Consider the following 23,364-nt stretch of genomic DNA (forward strand, 5'->3'; position numbering starts at 1 on the left):
CCCCTCCAGCCCCTTCTTTCGCGCTTTCCACAGCGCCTCTTTCGTCGCTCCTATTACAGCCCACACCCGGTCCCTGTCCTCCCTCCCCACCCCCCGCAGCTCTCCCCACATGACGTCCCGTGCCGTCACCCTTGATAGAGCGAAACGGGCCAGCAACGGCTTACTCCTCCTCCAGACTTCCTGGGCGAAAGGGCACGCCACCATCACATGCGCCGCAGTTTCATCCGCGTTGCAGCCCCTCGGGCACTTGGGGGTATGCGCCATTTGGCGGCTGTACAAGAAACCCCGCGTCTCCAACCTGTCTCGGACAGCCAGCCATGACAGGTCCCGCTGCTCCTTCGTGAGCACTGCCGACGCCACATTCCTCCAAATCTTCCCGTGCGTCTCCCTCCTCGCACCGGCCACCTCGTCACAGGCCTCCTCCTTCTCCGCCGCAGCCCGCACCTCCCTGGGGGCCCACCGACCCCCCCACCGGCTCAGGCCGTGCTGCCCGACGTAGCTCCCCACCACGTCGCTAACCCAGCCCCCCGGCCAGTCCAAAGGGGTGCTCCTTCCTGCCTCAGTCATCCCTAGCCCCCGCAACCGCCACGTCAGTCGGTACCTCATATACCACGCTGCCTTGCCCCGCGGCTCCGCAGAGAAGAACAGCCGCAGCGCATTGCAGACAAAGGTCGATTGCAGGGTATACCCCACATTTGGGGCACCCCTCCCCCCATTCTGGACCTGCAGACACACCACGGCACTTCTCACCCTCTCCATCCCTCCCCCCCAGATAAACCTGAAAATCGCCGTGGTCAAGGCCTTAGCCTCCCTCCCACCTGGTGGGAACACCTGCGCCAAGTAGTTTAGGGGTGGTAATATTTCTGTTTTAACCACCATAATTCTACCGGCCATCGTGAGCCGCCTCCCAGCCCACTTACCTAGGCAGCCCTTTGCCTTCCTCACCCCCTTCTCCCAGTTACCTTCCCCCATCCTATCCCCACAGAAAAACACCCCCAGTATCTTTATCCCCTCTGTTTGTAGACTCAGCTCCGGCGGCCGACCCTCGAAAAGCCTCGGGTCTCCAAAAACCATGAGCTGACTTTTCCCCACACTGACCGTCAATCCGGAGGCCGCGCAGAACCTCCCCATCCCCTCCATTGCCCTCCATACCGATGCCACGTCCCTGCATAGCACGGCCACGTCGTCCATGTACAGGGTCACCTTTTCCTGCTCCTTGCTCTCCGGTATTACCACCCCCCCAATCCTCTGGTCATTCCTTATCATCTGCGCCAGCGGCTCCATGCACATGACAAATAGCACTGGGGACATCGGGCATCCCTGCCGCACCCCCGATCCCACTGGGATGATCCCGGAGCATTCCCCATTTATCAGGAGCCTGGCCCTGAGCCCCCCATAGAGTCGCTTCACCCACTCCACCAGGGGCCCGCACACCCCCATCCTCTCCATCACCGCCAGCATTAATTCATGAGAGAGGCGGTCGAAGGCCTTGTCCAGGTCCAGACTTAGGATCCCCAACGGACACCCCCTCTCTCTCTCGCCTTCAATCGCCTCCCTCAAGACCACCAAAGTGTCCGCGATCCTCCTCCCCGGGACCGCACACGTCTGGTCCGGCCCCACCACCTCACCCACCACCTTCCCCAGTCGCCCTGCCACCACCCTTGCCACGATCTTATAGTCCGCGTTCAGGAGGGTTATTGGCCTCCAACTTCCCAGGTCCCTACGCTCCCCCTTCCCTTTATAAATCAGTGTCACCAGGCCCTCCTGCATGTCGTCCGGTACCTGCCCCTCCTCCAACGTTTCCCTACAAATTTGCACAACATCCTCCTTCAGGAGTTCCCAGAATTTTATGTAAAAGTCCGCCGGGATCCCGTCCGGGCCTGGGGTCCTGTTCTTGTTCAGCCCCTTCACCGCCCCTTCCACTTCCTCCCATTGAATCCTCTCCCCTAGCGCCTCCGGGTTCTCAACCCTCTTCGCCAATGCTCCCAGCAGCTCCTCCCGCCGCCCCCCATCTATCCCTTTCCCTTTATACAACTCCCCATAAAAGTCCTCCGCTACACTAATCATCCCTTCCGTCGTCACCTGTCTACCCCTAGTAGGACTAACCAGCTCCCTCATTTCATTGTCTCCCTCCCTACCCGCCTTAAGGAAAAAACGTGTACACTGCTCCCTATCCTCTGTTGCCCTGACCCTCGCCCTATACACTAATTGCCTAGCCCTCTTTTCCAGGACTGAGGCTACCCTCCCCTTCATCTCCGCTATCCTTTCTCCCACCGGGAACCCTAGCCCTAGCAGCCCATACAGCCTTTCTAACCTAGCGTTCCATTGTCTCAAATCCCTACCCACCCCCTTTCTTCTACTGTAACACTGAAAGAACGTTCTGATCCTACACTTTACATGCCCCCACCACTCCACCCTCGTGGGGAAGCACACCTGCAGCGTCCTCCAGCTGGCATACGCTCGCTTGAAATCCTCCACCAACTCCTGCTCCGCCAGCAAGCCCACATTCATCTTCCACACGCCCTTCCCCCTCTTCACCCCCCCCGGGATCACAAGCTCTGCCACCACCATTCTGTGATCCGAGAGGGGAAAAGGTTCCACCCCCGCGCTGCCCACATTTACCTTGTCGGAAACGAAGATAAAGTCAATGCGTGACTGTGCTCCCCCACTCTTGTCCGCCCACGTGAACTCTGGCCGCGTGCCGTGCATCCTCCTGAACGTATCCACCATCCCAAAGGTCCCCATCAGCTCCCTCAGTTCCCTGGAAGAGGAATCTAACTTCCTCCTCCCCTTCACCGACACCAGGTCCGCCAGGCCTAACGGGCAATTAAAATCGCCCCCCACGATGACCTGCCTCCTGGTGGCCAGTAGGCCCGCCAGGTTCTCCCACACCTCCTTCCTTTCCATGCACCGTACCGGGGCGTACACGTTTATCAGCCGAAGCTGCACGCCCTGGTAAGTAGCGTCTAGACAGAGAAGCCGACCCGGTATTATTTCCTGGGTCCCTTCTACACTCATTCCCCGTCTTCCTATGAGGGTGACCACACCTGTGCACCTGCTCTCGTTGCTGCCAGACCAAAAGTACTGTCCCTTCCATCCGTCCAGCAGAGCCTCCGACCCTAGGGTGTAGGGGAGGTGACATTCCTGGAGGAAGATTACATCGCTTCTGGTGAGCTGCAGCCACTGCATGATTGCCCCCCTCCTTCCCTTCCCCTTCATCCCTCTCACATTGACCGATGCTGCGGATATGTCCATGCCGGGGCGTGATTTATCCCGTGTCGGACTCCGGCGCGCGCTCCCTCCTCCTGCCTTTGCCCGCCTTCCCCTTAACCGTTTTCCTCCCCTTTGATTTACGGGGCTTTCCCCGGATCAAACGTTCCCCCCCTTCCCCCCACCTCCACCCCGACTCTCCCGAGTCCGGCGCGGATCCTGAAGGGCTCGTGTCTTCCTGGGGACTAGCTCCTATCAGGACTCTGTCCCGCTTCCTTTTCCTCCCCCCCACTTCCTCCCATGCTTCATCCGCCCCTTCCTCCACCCGCTGCCCCACCTCGCCCTCCTCTCCTGTCACCTCCGACCAGTTCCCCAGTGGCGTTCCCGAGTCCTCCATGCTGTCTCCCCTTCCCTCCTCCGCCCCCTCCAGTGGTGGTGGTGCTCCCTCCCCCGCCGATCCCCCTCCCTCCCCCTCCATGCCGTCTCCCCTTCCCTCCTCCGCCCCCTCCAGTGGTGGTGGTGCTCCCTCCTCCGCCGATCCCCCTCCCTCACCTTCCTCGGGGGGCCGCGGTTCCTCCACCTCCCCTTTCCCTTCCCGCTCCCGGCCCGCTTCCCGTCCGGCAGCCTCCGTCGCCTCCTCCACCTGGCCACTCCGCCATGCCCGCGCCCTGTTAGCGTAGGATTCTGGGCAGGTCCTGTACAAATGCCCTCTGCTGCCGCACAGGTTGCAAAGGGCTGGCTCCCCGCACTCCTCCACCGTGTGGTCCAGCGCCCTGCACCTGTAGCAAACGCGCGCCACGCATGCTGCTGCCAGGTGCCCCCCTCCCCCACACCTCCTGCACAGCTTGGGCTGTCCCGCGTACACCACATAGCCCCTGTTTCCGCCGATGTTCAGAGCACTCGGGACATGCTTCAGTGCCCCCCCCTCCGTCTTCAGACGCACCCTCCACTGCCTGGCCCCCGTCCATATCCCCGCCGCATCCAGCACCCTCTTGCAGCCCGACAGGACCACACAGTGCTGCCGCAGCCACACCTCCACGTCCTGATCATGCAACGCTTCATTATAAAGGAACACGGTCACGACCTTCGTCTCCAGGTCCGATAGCAACCGCGTCCTCATAGACGCCAGCGGCTTCTCCCCCGCCTTCTCCTCGAAACGGGCAAGGAATTTTTGCAGCAGGATGTTGGTGGTGAAGCTCACGTCGAATGCCCTCCCCCCCGGCAGGGCAATCAGGCAGTACAAGTCCTCCACCTCCACCTGCAGCATTCCCAGCACAACCGACCTCACGAAGGTCGTCCTGTCCAGGGTGACCCCCTCTTCCACATCTTCCTTAAACTCGACCCGCACGCAATTGTGCCTCTTGGCCTGCAACGGGGTCAGGCCCGCCCCAGCTCCACCGCGCCACCTCCCCGCTCCCCCGCCGGGCCTCCCCGCACCCACCGGGCCAACTCCCGCCGTCTTCTCTCTCCACTGCCCCCCTCCCGGCCCCTGGGCTGCGGGCGCCTCTCCTGCCCCTTCCTCCCCCTTCCGATCGGGGGTACTCCCTCCCCCTCCTCCCGGCGCTCCCCCTCGTTCTCCTCCCCGCTCCTCCCTCCCCGCGCTCCCCAACCCCTCCACCCCCCCCCACTCTCTTCCCTTGTTGCGCCTCACCCGACATCACCCTCGCACCAGACGGGCCCGCCCCGCTCCTACGGTCTCTCGCAGCGCCCCGGGTGTCTTCCTCAGGCTGCGCCGTGCGCCGCGACTCCGTCTCCATCTCCATGTGCTCGCTGCAGCTGGGTCACTCCTCCCACAGCGCCCGCGGCTCCCCCACCCTCCGGCAGCAAGGCCACCCCAGACCACCCGGTCTGGGGCCCTCGCACACCCCGGGGTGGCTGGAGAACCCACGGGACACCGACGAGCCGCAGCAGTGTATCAGGGAGAACCGGTTCAGGAACGCGTTTCGCTGGTAATTGCGTTCAGCGTCATCGGGCAATTCGCCAGAATGGTGAGGCTTTGCTGTGTCTCCCGTTCTTATATAGAGCAGCAGCAGGGTGACGTCATCATTAACTCATTAACTCATCAGGTGCAAAGATTCAAGGGGGGAGTGATTGTAATTATATACTAGATTAGTAATCAGGCTATTGTTACGATGCGAGTTGTAGATTAGTAATCATTTGGAATGTGTTTTATTGTGATTATGCTACATTAGTAATCAGTTAATGTTTGTTTCCCTTATAAGGAATTGTAATGTATCTTATTTAATAATACGCTTCCAGGCCGCACTAAGCCTGTAGCTGTCTGAGCGATTAAAGTTATTTCTGTTTCTCTCAATTTCAATCGATTCTCTAATTAGTCTTTGCCAGTAGTAACTAGTTTTACACAACACTTCCACGTTGTCAAAATCAATTGAGTGTCCCTGTTGACATGCATGTTCTGCCACTGCCGACAGTTGTGTTTGTGATAGTTTAATATTTCTCTGGTGTTCTTTTAGTCTTACACTAACGTTACGCCCTGTCTGTCCAATATAGCATCTGCTTGGTGGACCGGGACCAACTTCTGGATTTGCTGGTGCCGATCTCGAGGCGCTCTTTGGGGTCATGTCAGGATCTCGCCCACACTCTCAGTTCCGATACTGCTCCTACTGGCGGCAGTCCGCATCGTACCTGTGATGCTGGCCACGCTAGAAACTTCTTTCTCAATGTATGACACTGCAGAATAAGAATATTTAGACTAGAAGAATCTGATGAGCTTTTAAGCTCTTTTCACAGATGTTCAGTAGTCTGCACATGTATCTCTGTCATTCGCTACAGAACACAACGGATGTTTAAAACATTATTTATTCTGATATAAACCCGGACAAATGTAAATCCTAGGCTAGTACCATATTGAAAAATCGGCAGCAATTTGTACCTATGTACTTTATTTTAGTGACTTGCTTATATTTACTCTCCTTTGTATTGTTGTAACTTTCTGACCTGCCCTGACTTGATATCTGTGACAAAGAGCTTCACAGCTGATCGGATTCCTCCAGTCTAAAGGATTAATTCTGACTTAAAATGTATAAATTACAGCACGCGACACCAGTAGTGGCAGGTCTACTGTAACACTGCTCTTTTAAAAACATTGACTCAACTTATTTAAGTATTTTTTTATAATAAGCGGAATTATTTCCCTCACTCTTTATTGTGGCGATATATTAATTCCCGCGCCTGGTATGCAGGTCGTGGGTTTGACCCCTACCCTGACGCCTGTATTATGATTTTGCATGTTCCGCTTCCCATGGTCGTGTGGATTTTTCTCCGGGTCTTGTTTTTTCCTCCACATTTAGAGTCAAAATCACGCGTTTAGAGTATTTTTCCTTTTAAAAATGTTTATTATGTAAATTGGGGAAATCATGTTTTACTGACAATGAACATATAAAACATATTTTCTTTTGTATATCCGAATGAGGAATGCAGCCTCTGGCAAAACACCTATTCTGCTCACCCCATTAACTCAATGTTAGATTAAAGCTGCAAATCGGCCAATTTGTGCATTCCCAATGAACAGCACAACATACCACAATAACAGAAAATGTTATCAACTGTAAAAAAAAATCTTAAAGCTATAACATGCTAATCATCTTCCAACTCTATTTTATTTATTGATTCGAGTTGGATTGATCAAAATAAGCAATTTATTAACACCCGTGAATATAATTAAATAATTGTTGCCACAAGGGTGACGCCATCTGATTGTTAAATACCCGCGGAAAAATAGCAAACACACGACCACTCAAAATAAGTGAACATCATATACCTGCAATCATGACCAGACACACCCTCATCACCCTCCACGTCACACAACACCTTACCTCAGTCCTTCTGTTGATGGGATCGACACCAGTGTTAATTTTCGAGACCCTATTATAAATAGTTTAATATCTGTGTAATGACAGGGTGACACCTGCTGGCATGACAGGGTGACACCTGCTGGCATGACAGGGTGACACCTGCTGGCCTGGGAAGGGATTCACGGGTACGGGCATTGAAGTAACAACAAATCGGGGAAGGAACTGTATCTGTGGAAAAGGTAACAGGTGGGGTAAGCCGTGGCCGGAGGCAGGGCCGAGCCACGCCTGGGGGGATATAAGGTGAAGCGGACCCGGAGCTCGGGGCTTGTGTGTGGGGTCCTGGGTCCTGGCTGTGTTGCTGTTCACCGACATCTCTCTCCGTCGTCCGGTCACGTGGAAGATCTCCTGCATGGTTTCCATCGCCGTCATCGTCACGCTGCTAGCCAGCGGCTTGGCCAAGTGAGGCGAGGGGACCACACCGAGTGATTGGCTGTGCGTGTAGCCAGTGGAGGTGTTATTATGTAGAGTTATACTCTAGGAAGAACAAGTGTTGGCCTGTGTTGTGCCCAGTGTGGGAAATAAAGAACAAGTATTCTCTATACGACGTGTCGTGGAAGTCGCTCATTACATTGGAGTCAGAAGTGGCCAAGTGAGGCGAGGGGACCACGCCGAGTGATTGGCTGTGCGTGTAGCCAGTGGAGGAGTTTAGTGCTAGACAGCAAAGAAGGAAGTATGTCTAAGCATCAGAAGAAACGGAATCCACCTGTGGCGTCTTCCGACGACGATGAAAACGTTACCCAAGATCTCCTACCAGCCCGGGAACCGCGGTCCCAGTTATTGAAGCTGCGCGAGTGAGTTGGCTGCGCCAGAGATGGTGGAACTTGGAGCAGCCACTCCGCACCAGCAGCCCGAAGACGGCTGGCAGATGGTATCAGTGCAGCTGGACCTGTTGCGGGTAGTTCTCATGCAGTTGGTGACGCTCGTGACAGAGACTACAATAGCGGGTCGCGCTGCACTGACATCACCATGAAGGATCGACCAGGGGCCGGGAGTTGATGTTCTGGCGGGAACGTCCGCAAGCATGACGGCCGCCATTACACGTGGCGGGGAGGACGCACAGCCGGAGTCCGCCATTACGGGCGGCACGGAAGAGGCGCGGACAAAGTCCGCCATTTTATAAAACAAGTATGATACGCAAGACACGGCGCTCGCTGTTAGAAACGGGGAAAGAGGAACCAAACGTGCTCGCAGATTACCTCAGGTTAAAGAGTTCGTCGCGGCAGGAGGCGATTGGAGCGCCTTCACTTGGCGATTTGAAGCGGCTTTCCGATCACTCCATTGGACAGAAGATGAGGCGCTGATGGCTCGGCCAACTGTTTTGGACGGCGACGCTCTTGTTGTTTTCAGGGATATTCCCGCTGCTAGGAGGGCTACACTTCAAGGTGCTTATGCTGAGATGGCGGATGTGTACGAGCTGCCTTCCGACACGTACAGGAAGTTTCTTCAGCGTAGGCGAGGGGAGGCCGAGACGCCTCTTGCCTACCGCAGCGCGCTGTTGGCGTTAGTGGGCACAGCTTACCCCGGGGTGGATCCGAAAGCGCTCAGTCGCTCGTCATGGAAAGGATGTTGGGACTGGCACGAGAGATGGGAGTCATTTTACCTATGTATGACGAAGACGAACAGAAGTCCCTATGGGCCGTCAGGTGTCTTCAGTCCCACAAGAACTTGCACCGATGGGCTCAAATGGCTGCGTGGACAGGGGACCCCAGCCAAGACGGGGAGCCGAAGGGGTGGTCGCCACGGAACGTTGTCGTGTTGCCGGCTGGGGAGGCATCTTCGGAGGAGGACATCACTGATGCATTCCCGGTGTAGAGTCGGAGAAGAGGGGATGCCGCGCAGTGTCAGAGGAGCTGGAGACTGCACGAGCAAGAAGATTGGACGCTGCAGAGGCCCTCGCTTACCTGCTTCCGCTGGCCAGCCGGGGCACTTCGCATGAGGATGTCAGAACCGTCCTTGGACTGCGACCACAACTCCGGTGCCCACAGCTCCACTGACGGCTACATCTCTACCCCAACAGGTGAGTCAAGATACATCAGACACCCGGCCCATAATGCAATCTCAGGCATCTATGGGTTCTAGGGTCATCTCCACCCGGCATAACACACACATTGACACTGGGCAGCAGAATTTTGTTACGTATGGGTGGCCTAGTTTGTGGATGCAGTGGAAGAAATTGGCTCGTCGAGTGATCACGGCAGCTCTGGGTTCCTCAGCGGTATCTGGCTCAATTCAGGTAATTGAGGTTCGTGTCTTGGTGGACACGGGAGCTTCGGCCACCATTATTTCCGATGTAATTTTTTTATTGTTTCCGATGTCTGAACGATGAGTGCGACCTGTTGTAAATGCTTGTGGCGCGACGAATGGTGGGAGCATGGGTATCATTGGGCAAGTGGAGGCCCGCATCAAAATTGGCGAAGTCGCTGCGGTCGGGCCTGTACTAATCTCAAGGATGCTGGTGGGTGCCCTGCCTTTTGGGTACCGATTTTCTACGAAAAATGCCTGTTAAGATCCTGATTGATCAGGGTTGTGTGGAAATGCTGCCGAGTCGCAAATAGTTTTTTTTGGCATCTCCGCATATGAGTACGGCAGCGTGTGTCACAGTCCAAGCCCTTGCTAGGGACTCGGTGGAGATTCCACCGGGCTCGCAGATACTTGTACCGTTACACGATCGCAAGAGGTTGGGAAAGGTTGATTTGACAGAGTCCTTCTGACTCTGTCGAAAACGGTGACCCGTGGATTGCCGCTAGTAGGCGCACAGATGGTCCTTCGCCTCGACCAAGAGCCGTTCTTACAGGTGTTTAATGTGGGTTCGGGAATGGTTTCTGTCCAAGCGGTTACAGTATTGGCTCACGCAACAACCGCATTTTGTGAGAATAACGCTGATGCGACCGGTGGTATGGTTGGTGAAGTGTAACAGACTGAATTTGTGAATGGAATGTGGGCAGAAGCGCTATGTCAGGAGAATTTGCAGTTGTCTTCAGTGCAGCAAGGGGAATTGCTATCGCTGTTGTGCGAATTCTCTGATGTGTTTAGCAAAAGTGAATTTGATATTGGCCGTACCTCCTTATTGCAACATCATATCAACACAGTGGAGGCCGGCCCTATTCGTCAGAACTCGTATCGATTGAGTCCACTAGAAAAGGAACGTGTGCAACAGGTGGTTGATGAGAAGTGTGGTCGCCGATATTATTTCTCCATCTACCAGTCCTTGGCGAGCGCCCGTCGTGCTTGTTAAGAAAAAGGACGGAAGTCTTAGGTTTTGTGTTGACTTCCGTAAGTTGAATAAGGTTTCCGTAGCCGACGCATACCCGCTCCCGCGCATGGACGACTCTCTGGATGCTTTGTCCGGTGCGCGTTTTTTCTATGCTTGACTTGTCATCGGGGTTTTGGCAGCTTCCCCTTGACGAGTCGTCACAGCCTAAAACCGCGTTCCGCACACCCCAGGGACTGTTCCAATATAATTGTGTTCCGATGGTATTGAATTCGGCTCCGGCCACCTTTCAAAGGCTTATGGAACTCGTTTTGACTTGCCTGCAGTGGAACTCATGTCTCATTTATTTGGATGATGTCATTGTGTTCAGCCACACATTTGATGAACATCTCCAGCGGCTGCGATCTGTTCTTGTCCGAATGCGCTCAGCTAATTTGAAACTGAAACCAGCGAAATGTCATTTGCTGCAGAATTCTGTGCGCTATTTGGATCACATTGTCAGCGCGAACGGCATAGCCATGGATCCCGAGAAAACGGCTTGTGTGCGCGATTGGCCGACCCCCAGGTTCGTGGGAGATGTGCGCAGCTTCGTCGGGTTTGCGTCGTACTATTGCAGGTTCGTGCCGCAATTTGCCACGGTTGCTAAGCCCTTACACGCCTTGACGGCTAAAAACCAGAGGATCCAGTGGGGAGTGGAAGAAGAGTCTGCACTTTTAGCCCTTTGTGAGCGGTTGTCCGATTCACCCACACTCGAGTACCCTGATTTCTCTTTGCCATTTATTTTTGACACAGACGTTAGTGATACGGGCATAGGCGCCATCCTGTCCCCCGCAAAACGGCGTTATTGTGTTACTCGCAGGGAGCTGTTGACCATGGTTTATTTAGTACAACAATACAGGCCTTACCTCTATGGCAGAGAATTCATTGTCTGAACGGATCAGTACTCCTTGAAGGTTGATCAACCTTCTGGCCAACTTTCGCATTGGCTTAAAATTTTGCAGCAATACTCATTCCGTGTGATATATCGAAAAGGGGCTCGGCATTGCAATGCTGACGCGTTATCCCGGTTGCCTCAATCGTCTCGCTGTGCATGTTTCTTCTTGTGCGGACCGTTGTAAACCTCCGATGGCGAGTTCAGCTACTGTTATGGCGGCGTTCGAGGACGCTGAGTCCGCCAATTTGTTTGCACCTGCGGATAGCGTTTTGCACCTTACGCGTTCTGAATGGGTTCGAGAGCAATTGGATGATAATTCCTTGACGGCCTTGCAGCGTGGTGCGGAGTTGGAACAAAAGGCTTCTGCTGACGGGCCGCGAATGGTCCTTCAGGATGACCTGCTGATGTTGAGAGAAGATATGTTATACCGTTGTCGTGTTGTCGTCCCCACTGCCCTTCGAGGTAAATTGTTTCAAGTGGTGCACGAGGATAAATTGTTGCATCTCGGGGTCCGGAATACCTTGATAATGCTGCAGCATGATTATTATTGGCCGGGTATGTCAAGTGATGTGTACCACTTGGTCCAAGGGTGTACGGAGTGTGCGGGTAGGAAACCGCCGCTGAAGAAGTCCCAGCCTCCGCTGCAATCCATTTTGGTTTCACGGATTAACGAGTTGGTAGCGCTCGATATCCTTGGGCCCTTCCCGGCCACTCAAAGAAGGCATAGATTTCTCTTGGTGGGGGTTGAGTATTTCTCACGATGGCCTATGGCTTGGCCACTGCCTGACCAGTCGGTGGCTTCGATTGCTGAGGCGTTTTTGTATGGATACGTAATGGACAAGGGGGCCCCTGAGCAGTTGCTCACTGACCAGGGGCGGAATTTCTCGTCGAAGCTGCTGCGTGAGGTCTAGGATGCTTTGGGCACTAAGAAAATTAAAACGTCGCCATACCATCCCCAGACGGATGGAATGGTGGAGCGGCTGCATAGGACTCTGACATCCATGCTCTGTCAGGCGGTTGACGCGACGCAAAATGGATTAGGATTTGCATGTTCCAAGTGTATTATCTGCGTATAGGATGGCCCCCCATGCTTCCACGGGATTCTCGCCGTTTTTTCTCATGTATGGGAGGGAAAATGTACCTCTTATGGATGCTTAATTGGGTTCGTCGCAGGAAAAGGGGAAATCCAAATTGCCTGTGCACGTGCGAATAACGTTGGAACACATTTCGGCGGCTCAGAAAGCAGCCAAAGTGAACGCCGCCAGAGCACAGGCAGCTAATGAGCGAATTGCGGGGAACCAGGATCACGTACTGTCATGGTCCATAGGTGACAGGGCATGGTTGCATTGCCCGCAGGTGCCAGTGGGTACGTCCCCTAAGCTTCATAAGCCTTGGCAGGGTCCCGTGGAAGTGATCGAGGTCAAACGGCCGCAGTGTGTGCATGTACAGGCTGTCACCGTTGGTTTGTCCATCTATCTCGGTTGAAACCATTTGTTCCTCCTCGAGCTGACTCTTTATCTCCAAAAAGTAGATGGCCAGTGTCTGTTGCGTCCAACAAGCCGGGGGTAGTGCGGGCAGAGGGCATACGTGAGAAGGATTTTATCGTGCCGTCCACAGCGTCCAAGCCCATGACAGTGGATGGACTTAAAAGCCTCACCGAACGGGAGAAGTTGCCTGCTGCCGCTGAGCCTGCAGCACCTGTGAAGCCAGTGTTGCCACCTACTTCTCCGGGGGTTCCGGCTGTGTGCATACACCCTGTGCAGAAGATGAAGACCATCTCCGTTGACGGACCGGCGTCGCGAACTTGGTCTAAATGTTTAAGATTCCGTTAATATGAATGTCCCTGTGTGTTGTTTAAGGGAAGGGGGGATTGTTGCTTGAGTTGTGCTTTTTTTTCTCTTCCCCCCCATCTCGTTCCCTCTCGCAATTTTTTTGTCATCCCTTGCCTTGTTATGTGCTTCTTGATTGTTCCGGCGGATTGTTCCGCTTTACTTAAGAAAACCCGGAGTCGTTGCTTGGTTCACTCCTTTATTGCTGTACTTTTACATTGTTCAAGGGTATTCCTCACCTGAAATTTCGTTGGTATTAATGAGGGGGGGGGGGGGGGGGTGATGGAATGACAGGGTGACACCTGATGGACTGTGAAGGGATTCACGGGCACGGACACATAAGTAACAACCAATCGGGGAAGGAGGTGTATCTGGGGCAAAGGTAACAGGTGGGGTTAGCCGAGATTCTCCAGGAACCTGCTCGTTCCACGAGAGGGCGTGGGCGGAGGCGGGACCTAGCCACGCCTGGGGGGATATAAGGTGGAACGGATCCGGAGCTCGGGGCTCGTGTGTGGGGTCCTGGCTGTGTCGCTATTCACTGACATCTCTCTGCGTCGTCCGGCCACATGGAGGATCTCCTGCGTGGTTTCTATCTCCGTCATCGTCACGCCGCCAGCCAGCGGCGTGGCCGAGTGAGGCGAGAGGACCATGCCGAGTGATTGGCTGCGTGTGTAGCCAGTGGAGGTGTTATTACCTAGAGTTCTACTCAATGTGAGGAAGAACAAGTGTTGGCCTGTGTTGTGCCCAGTGTGAGTAATAAAGAAGTACCCTCTATACGACGTGTCGTGGAAGTAGCTCATTACACCTGTAAACCCATATGGTTTACACGTATTCTTGTGTAATGGCGTAAGTAGCGCAGGAGACGTTTGACGGAGGCAACACGTATTTATTAACAAATGGGTACTATACAGTATGTAGCGCACCCTAACACTGGAAGGAGTAACGGCCCCTTCACCCGGTCTATCCGAGGCAGTGTCCCTCGGCTAACGTTTCCCCGTTAGCTCCTGCACTCCTCTAATCTAGACCATCCTATAGAGGCTAACTCACCTGGCCCAGCTTCGGCTCAGGTCCAACCCTCAGCCACACGAGCCTGGGCCTCACAAGGACACAGACCTCGCTGCTCTGAGGTCGCCACTGGCTTGCCCTGCTCGGCTCTTACAAGAGCAGCGAGTCAGGGTAGTCCCAGGGCTAGCTAGCTGGTCTTCAGTTTTCACTGGCTCTTCTGCTCCAACGACTGCCTCGAGCTCTCTTGCGCACCACCTTATACCCAACTGCCCCCCGAGGGGCGGGGCTGTATGTGGACATTGATGTAGACACCCCACGCACGGACCGTGATGTAGACACCGCAACATAATGGCTTGCTACACCCCGTTACGTATGTAATAAAGGACTCTCTCTCAGATGTCGATCTCCGTTGTCCTTTATTGGGTTCGTAGAATCTCCACGCCCAAGATGGCGTCTTCGTGCCGCGTGGTCGGGAGGGCTGACGGCGACGGCAAAGCCCCGGCCCGTTGTTCCTCGCCGGGCCTCCCCGAAGTCGTCGCCGGCGTGACGAGGACGCACATTTGCGCCAGTACCGTCTTCAGCGCCTCTAGTTGCGCCGCCACCTGTCGCCATCCGTCGTCAGCGTCCAGTCGCGCAGATGGGCCCACCGAGGCGGCCACGTCCTGCACGGCTGGAACCCCGCTCGTCCCCGCTCCGCTTTCCTCCTCCATCGTGGGTCGCGCCACCGCTGGAGGGAGGTCGTCATCGGAAGATGTTGCCGAAGATGGTGCAGGGACGGTCTTCTTCCTGAGCTGTTTTGACATTCCGCTTCACTTCTGACACCAATGTAATAAAGGGCTCTCTCTCAGATGTCGATCTCCGTTGTCCTTTATTAGGTTCGTAGAATCTCCGTACCATGGCGTCTCGCTCAGGCCCGCGTCCCGCTCGACGACCTCTCCACAGCCCTCGGCTGCTCCGTTGTGCAGTCTCCCTGCTGCTCCAATATGCAGTCTCACTGCTGCCCCGTCAGGCAATCCTTGCAGCCACACCGCTGCCCCGCTATCTAGCGTCACTGCTGCCCCTTTCACAGCTAGCCTCTCACTGCCCCGTTAGCTCTCTTCGTCTGACACCGATGGCCGTCGGTGTCGACGTCTCTCACCGCGTGGCAACCGCGCCACACTCTCCGTCTTGCCCAGCGTGGCCTCCTCGTATTTCACTCCGTCTCAACTCCCCCTTCTCCTTCCGGTTCTCTCCCTAAATCCTCTCCCCCCAGGTGACCCTAACTCCACCCACTCCCCACGTGACCCAGACTCCACTCCCCCTCAATCCTTGCTCGCATTACACGTAACACCTCTACACTTGTACAGGGAAATTCTTTCTTTTTAGGTCCATACGGCATACAGCCATTTCAATATGGGCAAAAAAATGTGTCTCATTTGTTTTATTTCGATTTAAAGCTTTCGTGACTGCAGGGATTCATCTTCTTGGTTCTTTCGGTAAAGTCACGTAGAAGGGAAGTAATAAAATAATAAAAATAAAACATAATAAAATAATTCTCACGACGTTTCGGCCACAACGCATGCAGCCGTCCTCAGGTGAAGAACATGTCTGTCGATAAGACAGAGTCTAAATGACACGTCTTAGGCTTGGAGTGTCTATTTAAGCTGTGAGGGAGGAGGAAGAGAGCCTTGACAAAAGAATTTGCATTTGAAGAGGAATTTAGCATATTTATGGGAAATGCAGGAATGCGAATAGTGCTAATTGTGAAATGCGTGGGAGGTGGGCGGGGGGTTTTCAAAGTCATATTATGCCCATGCATTATGCAGGATTAGCAGCATCAAAGGGAGGGTGCTGCTTTATTATGTTTTATTTTTATTATTTTATTACTTCCCTTCTACGGGAGTTGTCTCATTTGTGTTTATCCCTTATGATGGGACAGTGTAGGATTAACGTTGAGATTTATAAGGTCACTGGGTGACCAATAATGTGTGAATTGGTCTGTAATAAGGTAGGCACTGATAAGGGTTTAACAGGTGTGTATTTTATATATTAAAATCAATTTTAATATCAGTCTTAATTGTGAATATCTTCATTACACACCAATAACAGAAGAGTCAATTAACATTACCGAGTCCCTGTCAGTCGATTAACATTCAAATAATTTTAATTTAAGTGATATTTTATTGGAGCTAATATAGTGTATCTCACCAGCACGGAGTCCACCCAAATCTGAATTCGGTTTGTGCCCCGTACTCTGCATAGTCTACACACTGCTGGGCATGGCCTGCTGTGCATGTGAAGCTTGGGGACCTGGGACCATAATTGCCTTCAATTATAATAAAATAACGCACCTGGCTCTCCGTAGCATTTACAGCAACACATAGCAGAGTGCACAATTATATGTGTGATTAATCACAGGTAAGCTCACACCGGCTGCAGCTGCTATAAATTTCCACGTGATAAGCCACTTTGTTGAGCTATCATTTGTGGCCAAGTCGCTTTTGAAAAAAATGTCTGTATAGCTTAGTGGGCCTTATCTGGTAAAACAAAGTTTAGAATCTCTTGTAGGTTGTCTCAATCCCACCATCAGCGACCTTTGCCTCGGGTGGGTGGACCTGGGATTGTGACATGAATGCTGACTCCTCCCCGTGTATCCTTCCGACTGCCCGTGTGTGCCCGTGTGTCTTCGTGCCCATCCCGGTTCCAGAGCTGCAATCATCATGGCCATGGAGGCGAGTTCGTGTGATGTGCTCGTGGTGGGAGCCGGGCTAAGTGGTATGGGCACCTCTCGGCATATCTCCACTTCCCCTCCCCACAGTGTCTCACTCGCGATGTTCACTTTCTCCTGAAGCGATCTTTTTTTTTATCAAAGCTAACTCACACCTGTTACACATATCCTCTTGTGCCCCAGACCATTTGGTTATATCCTTATGTACCGTGCTCAGCATTCATATCATAGCCTCTCCAGTTACTATGAACAAAAGCCTCTGGTTAATATTGAACTGATGGACTAAAACATTGTTATGTGAAGAGACGTACAGTCAGGGTGACATAGTCCAGCACCCTATGGCCACCCATGGACCTACAATAAGTGCCTTAAAAGCTACACAGCAGTCATGGTATCAACAGCTCCCCCAAACTGAAAACTTGGCAGGACCCTCCTGAAAAATACTGTATTCTTGACTCGAGGCTTTTATGGGTTACCGATGTGTGACACATTAGTATCGATCCTTTGAAAAAAGTGATTTCTGATTATTTGCGTGAGTTCAAGCGCATTCAACTGCACACTAAATGTAACAAAAACACCAGTTACAAGTTCACTGGCTCACAAGCTTTACTGCAACTTTTCGTGTGGCCAAGTAGGGAACACTCGCCACTGCGTCAGTTTAAAGTTCACGCCATTGTGTGAGGTTCAAAGTTTAACATTATAGGCCTTCAGCAATTTGTATAAAATGACTTGTCTTTTCTGGCTGGATGGGGGGATGTTTCCAGACCCCAAGTTACGTTTGCGAGGGTAAGCCTTTGTGTTTTAATGTAAGGCAAACATATAAATAGCTGCAACTGAAGTTAACAAAATCCTCTACATAGTCATACTTCAGAATTATAATTTTACTGGTAGGAACCTCCTGGTTACACCAGCCCACAGGGGATTATTGTGTCCGTCCGTCGTGCAGGGAGGGGCTGGGTGGGGAGAGAGGGGCTGGGTGGGGAGAATAGGGTGGGGTGGGGAGGGTGGGGCTGGGTGGGGAGGGTGGGGCTGGGTGGGGGGTGGGAGGGGTGTGGCTGGGTGGGGAGGGGCTGGTCACCCCGTGGTGCCCTTATAAAACGCAACGTTTAACCTACTTACGCCGGCTTGTGCCCGCCCTCACAGTCGGGCATATTTGCGGAATACACCACGCCGCCGTTGACCCTGGCCATTGACCGAGCAACCCAACGTTCCTACCAGCTCCCTCCGCAGGAATGTGTTTATTTATTCTGCAGGAATCCGATGAGCTAATGAAGCTCTTTATCACAGAGGTTCAGTAGGGATGGGACAGCAAGCAGAAGATTAGTGCTGGATACAGCCACATTTGCAAATGTGATTTGTAAATGTAATCCTTACCAATGCATTGAGATTTGAAGGTTTCGTGACTACAGGAATCCATACTCTTTGGTTCTTTCGGTAAAGTCACGTAGGTATAAAATAAAATAAATCACGACGTTTCGGGCGCAACACAAGCGTCCATCATCAGGTGGGAAACAACACAAGCGTCCATCATCAAGTGGGATGACGGACGCTTGTGTTGTTATACCAACGTGACTTTACCGAAAGAACCAAAGAGAATGCATTGAGAGTTCATTTTTAATGTACAATTTTATTGAGGGACTGTATGTTTGTCTTGGTGTGGTATGGGACTGTTGTTGCTTCTGTTTTAATGCATTTCCCAAGCTTGGGAATTTATTATGTAATTTGAGCATGTATATGTTTTTTTAATTTACGGGGCGCCACAGTCATCTCAGTCAGTCAACCCATGGCACCTGAGTCTGTTCCATGATCTCCTGTCAGCGAGCCTTCGACACTTTTTGTCACCTCAAAGTGCCAATACCGATACCCGCCATTTGCCATGAAGTGACAGTGACGGTGACGTCACCATGACGCCTGTGCCAGGCCTGGTGCATTTTGAGGCTACGTGAAGTGTCGGAAGCCTCGCTGACAGGAGGTCTCGGGACAGACCCAGGTGCCATAGGTTGGCTGACTGAGATGACCGGTAGAGGCACCAGCTGTACCCCCCACTGTACCAACTTGCTGCATTTTAGTCGCCCGGCACTCTGCTCGTTGTTGTGAGCATCGCCTCTCTGCTCTCCATTGTTGCAGGAGAGCGACTGCCTCCAACTGCCCAGTAGCGTCCTTCACGAGCCTCCTCAATAACGGCCGATCTTGACACCGCTGGTACCAGTCATCAGCAAGTCCACTCAGGTCCACATCCTCCCGTACCGCCATACTAGGTGCACCTCAAAGTGCACCTAGTATGACACAAGCACCCTGGTGACATTACCTCAACTTAGTGGCGAATGGAAGTTGTTGTGCGTGTCTGCACCAGGCTTGAGTGCAGCTCGGCTTCTCGTGGCGCATGGCTTATCGGTACTTCTCCTGGAAGCAAGGGATCGTGTTGGAGGACGCACTTACACCGTCGAGGTATTGGCGCTCCTCACAAACTTTTACCAATGAACAAATCACCCAGATTGTGCTCAATCTCGATTTGTAACTTTGATCCTTACCTATATAGTATCAATAGTTAAATTATAATGTACAATTTTATTAAGGGACTGTACATTGTCTTGGTGTGATCTGGGCCTGTTTTTGTTCATGTTTTGCTGCCTTGTCAAGCTTGAATTTGGTGTTGACAAATTGGCAGGAATTTATGTACTTATGCAATTTGCACTTACATACTTTACTTTTTTATTGTGACTTGCTTATCTTTTTTGTACTCTTGTAGTGATAGGAAATGTTGTCACTCTATGGTTAGCGCCAGCCACTATTTCACATGTGCTGCTGAGCACCGGGTAATGGAGGGACACGTGACTGGGAGCAGGGGGCTCTTTACTTGATATAGCAGGGACCGTGGCAGAGGGCAGGGCAAGCCCACGCCCAGAGAAATAAAGGGGGAGCCCCGACAGGGATCGGGGACCGTTGTGGGTGTAATAAAGGTCGTTGAGGCGACTTCTGGAATCCGTCTTTTATTCAACTTGTATTACAGCTTTCCTTCACACTGCTGGCAGGCAGCGTGAGAGGGATAGATAGAGAAAGACGCACCGCCACGTGGCAACCCGGAGCCCCGCTCCCGCGTGGCCCCCTTCCTCTATTCGTTCCCGTTCTGACCATGTGTCGTTCGTCTCCACCCCTATTCAATAACCGGGTCACGTGGTACGTTTCCCCCAATCCTGATTAGCCTCCATGGAATATTCCAGGCTCCCTCGTAAGCTCCCGGGACCACGCCCCTGACTCATCTCCCCATTGGCTGTGGCCAAATCCAGCAGAACCAATCCTCTACTTACAGCTGTCACCTTTCCATTACGTCAGGGCCACGCCCCTAGGCTTCCCCCCATTGGCTATAGACCAGGACCGGCAGAGCCAATCATCATGACGAGTTGTGATACGTCATTGAGCCAGATATATCCTCACATTACATGGGGATCAGCCTGGAGTTCTGCGTCTTTTCGTCTTCGCTCGTCATTCCTCGTTCGTCGGTTGAATGTAGCCTGATATCGTGGGTCAGACAGTGTGTGTGCTGACTGGCCCATTCGCTACACTAACGCGCACGTACATAGCAAACAGAAAGACACCTAGCTATAGAACGTGAGTTGTTAGGGTTCTGTTTCTAAAAAGTATTGCCTCCAGTGTATAACACACTCCACTCTTATTGTTTTATATTGTTTGTTGTAACTTTCTGACCCCCTCTTCTGGACATCTGTGAAAGAGAGCTTCATTCCTCCACTCTAAATAATGATTAAGATTCTGAAATCTCAGAAGCAAAGCAGCACTCAGCCTGTTTAGTGCTGGGAGTGTTGACCACCAGGCTTCCCTCCTTTTGTATTTTGTTACCTTCTGCATGTGTAGAGTCGTGCTTCGTGATGCCCTGTGGGATTGTAGACTCAGACGGAGACCAGGGTTTAATATTCAGGGTGCTTGCCGTTTATTCACGCCAACATCCGCACTCTTCGTTCCGTCGCGGGTACTCACTACTTCCTGTTTCTTAGCCCTTTCTCCCGACTCCCTCGACCTTCGTCCAGGCTACCCCGTACACTTCCACCCGTAGCCTCCTTTGTCTCTCCGGCCCAGGAGCCTTTCTATCTGCTACTTGGCTCCTCTCTCTCTCTCTCTCTGACTCTCCTTTGTCTCTGACCCCTCCCCTTCCGTCCAGGTTCCCCTTTTATCCGCTTAGCCCGGGCTCCTCCCTTTTACCTGGCTCTTCTCCTCCTACCTGGCTCCCCCACTAGCAGACGTCTTACACTGTATACTTACCCTCCTCTCTCGCCCTTCTAGCACTCCCCTTTTTGCTTGGGACCCCTTCCCACGGTTGCCCCTCGTTGGGTCCCCGCAGTACTCCTCTACACATGTAATCTCATAGTAGCTGTTCCATTTTAGAAAATGTTTTTATTTCTTAGTGTTTTTTTAGGTCTAGGTTTGTTATAGTTCACTACAGCTAGGGATAATGGCGTATATTCTTAGGTTTTTTCGGTAAAGTCACGTAGGTAAAAAATTAAAATTAATAAAAGTAAAATAAAATAAAAATCACGACGTTTCGGAGGCAACACAAGCTTCCGTCTTCAGGTGGAACCGTCACAGCCCGACAGCTGTATCAAGTAAATGAGAGATTACAGGAGATACCACTCCGTATATATAATGGTTGAGGGGGGGGGGCAGGAATGGCCCACTTTTTATTATTATGGTAAGGTGCGGCTTGAGACTATGAATAGACTGCATAACAAAAGACTGAGCCTTTATTATGGAGAGGTTCGGTTTGTGACTACGCCTAGCCTACATAACAAAAGTGTGAAAAAAGAAAGCTAAACCTGGTAGAAAGCTAAACATGGTTAAACAAAACTGGCTGTCTATCAGTAACCTGTAATAGTTTTCTGTCAAATAAGATGGTCCAAATAAGTGTAGTTAAATCTTTTTTTGCATGGTTAATCACATCTTTCCAATGATTAAAGGTGCGGCTTGAGACTATGAATAGACTGCATAACAAAAGACTGAGCCTTTATTATGGAGAGGTTCGGTTTGTGACTACGCCTAGCCTACATAACAAAAGTGTGAAAAAAGAAAGCTAAACCTGGTAGAAAGCTTAACATGGTAAAACAAAACTGGCTGTCTATCAGTAACCTGTAATAGTTTTCTGTCAAATAAGATGGTCCAAATGAGTGTAGTTAAATATTTTTTGCATGGTTAATCACATCTTTCCAATGATTACTGATTCCATCTGCGAAGGATGTCGTTCCTGACTTACAGTATCCTGGAGTCTACAATTGAGTTGCAGTTGTGGTGATTGCTACATTGGAGAAACGAAACGTCATGTTTCTGATCGTGTCCGCGAGCACAAGTCAGATCTGAAACACGGCAGAACTGATTCTTCGGCCGTTGCTGATCATTGCTACAACTCTGTGGGCTCTCATGAAATTGTCTTTTCCGAGACCAAGGTGCTCTGCAAACCTCCTGGCTACCATCAAAGGTTTGTACACGAAGCCATACAAATATACAAACACAGACATAATTTCAACCGTGATGATGGTTACAAACTGAGTAATCATTGGAAAGATGTGATTAACCATGCAAAAAAGATTTAACTACACTTATTTGGACCATCTTATTTGACAGAAATCTATTACAGGTTACTGATAGACAGCCAGTTTTGTTTTACCATGTTTAGCTTTCTACCAGGTTTAGCTTTCTTTTTCACACTTTTGTTATGTAGGCTAGGCGTAGTCACAAACCGAACCTCTCCATAATAAAGGCTCAGTCTTTTGTTATGCAGTCTATTCATAGTCTCAAGCCGCACCTTTAATAATTGGAAAGATGTGATTAACCATGCAAAAAAGATTTAACTACACTTATTTGGACCATCTTATTTGACAGAAAACTATTGCAGGTTACTGATGGACAGCCAGTTTTGTTTTACCAGGTTTAGCTTTCTACCAGGTTTAGCTTTCTTTTTTCACACTGTTGTTATGTAGGCTAGGCGTAGTCACAAACCGAACCTCTCCATAATAAAGGCTCAGTCTTTTGTTATGCAGTCTATTCATAGTCTCAAGCCGCACCTTACCATAATAATAAAAGTGGGCCATTCCTGCCCCCCCCCCCTCAACCATTATATATATGGAGTGGTATCTCCTGTAATCTCTCATTTACTTGTTACAGCTGTCGGGCTGTGACGGTTCCACCTGAAGACGGAAGCTTGTGTTGCCTCCGAAACGTCGTGATTTTTATTTTATTTTACTTTTATTAATTTTAAATTTTTACCTACGTGACTTTACCGAAAAACCTAAGAATATGAATCCTTGCAGTCACGAAAGCTTCAAATCTAGAATAATGGCATATGATATTAATTCCATTGTCCAGAAGATGATTAATATTACAGTAAACCTCACAAAGCAGGACTTGATTAAGACAGAATTCAGGGTGAGGTTTAAAGGCTACCAAGATAATAAAATAAATAACTATTTAAAAATAGCACTGTTCACGTGCTAATAAAGTTATGCGAAGTAAAACATGGCGTACATCTCTGTGCTAAATCCTGTGCAGGTGTAGTAGGTTCAAATTAGGTGCACACACACGCAGCTTGG

General features: G+C 51.5%; 1 protein-coding gene across 3 annotated transcripts in view; it reads left to right on the forward strand.

Annotated features, from left to right (window-relative positions):
• The window catches only part of LOC144720782 (amine oxidase [flavin-containing] B-like), a 77,761-nt gene that overhangs the window by 4,620 nt on the left and 49,777 nt on the right, over positions 1-23,364 (forward strand). For all 3 annotated transcript variants that reach the window (XM_078597818.1, XM_078597819.1, XM_078597821.1), the window contains exons 2-3: positions 16,751-16,818; positions 19,125-19,219. In XM_078597818.1, coding sequence (XP_078453944.1) covers positions 16,751-16,818; positions 19,125-19,219 — 163 coding nt within the window. The remainder of the gene's footprint in view (positions 1-16,750; positions 16,819-19,124; positions 19,220-23,364) is intronic.

Source organism: Lampetra planeri, chromosome 10, assembly GCF_965212315.1.
Source record: "Lampetra planeri chromosome 10, kcLamPlan1.2.h2, whole genome shotgun sequence".
Classification (NCBI taxonomy): domain Eukaryota; kingdom Metazoa; phylum Chordata; class Hyperoartia; order Petromyzontiformes; family Petromyzontidae; genus Lampetra; species Lampetra planeri.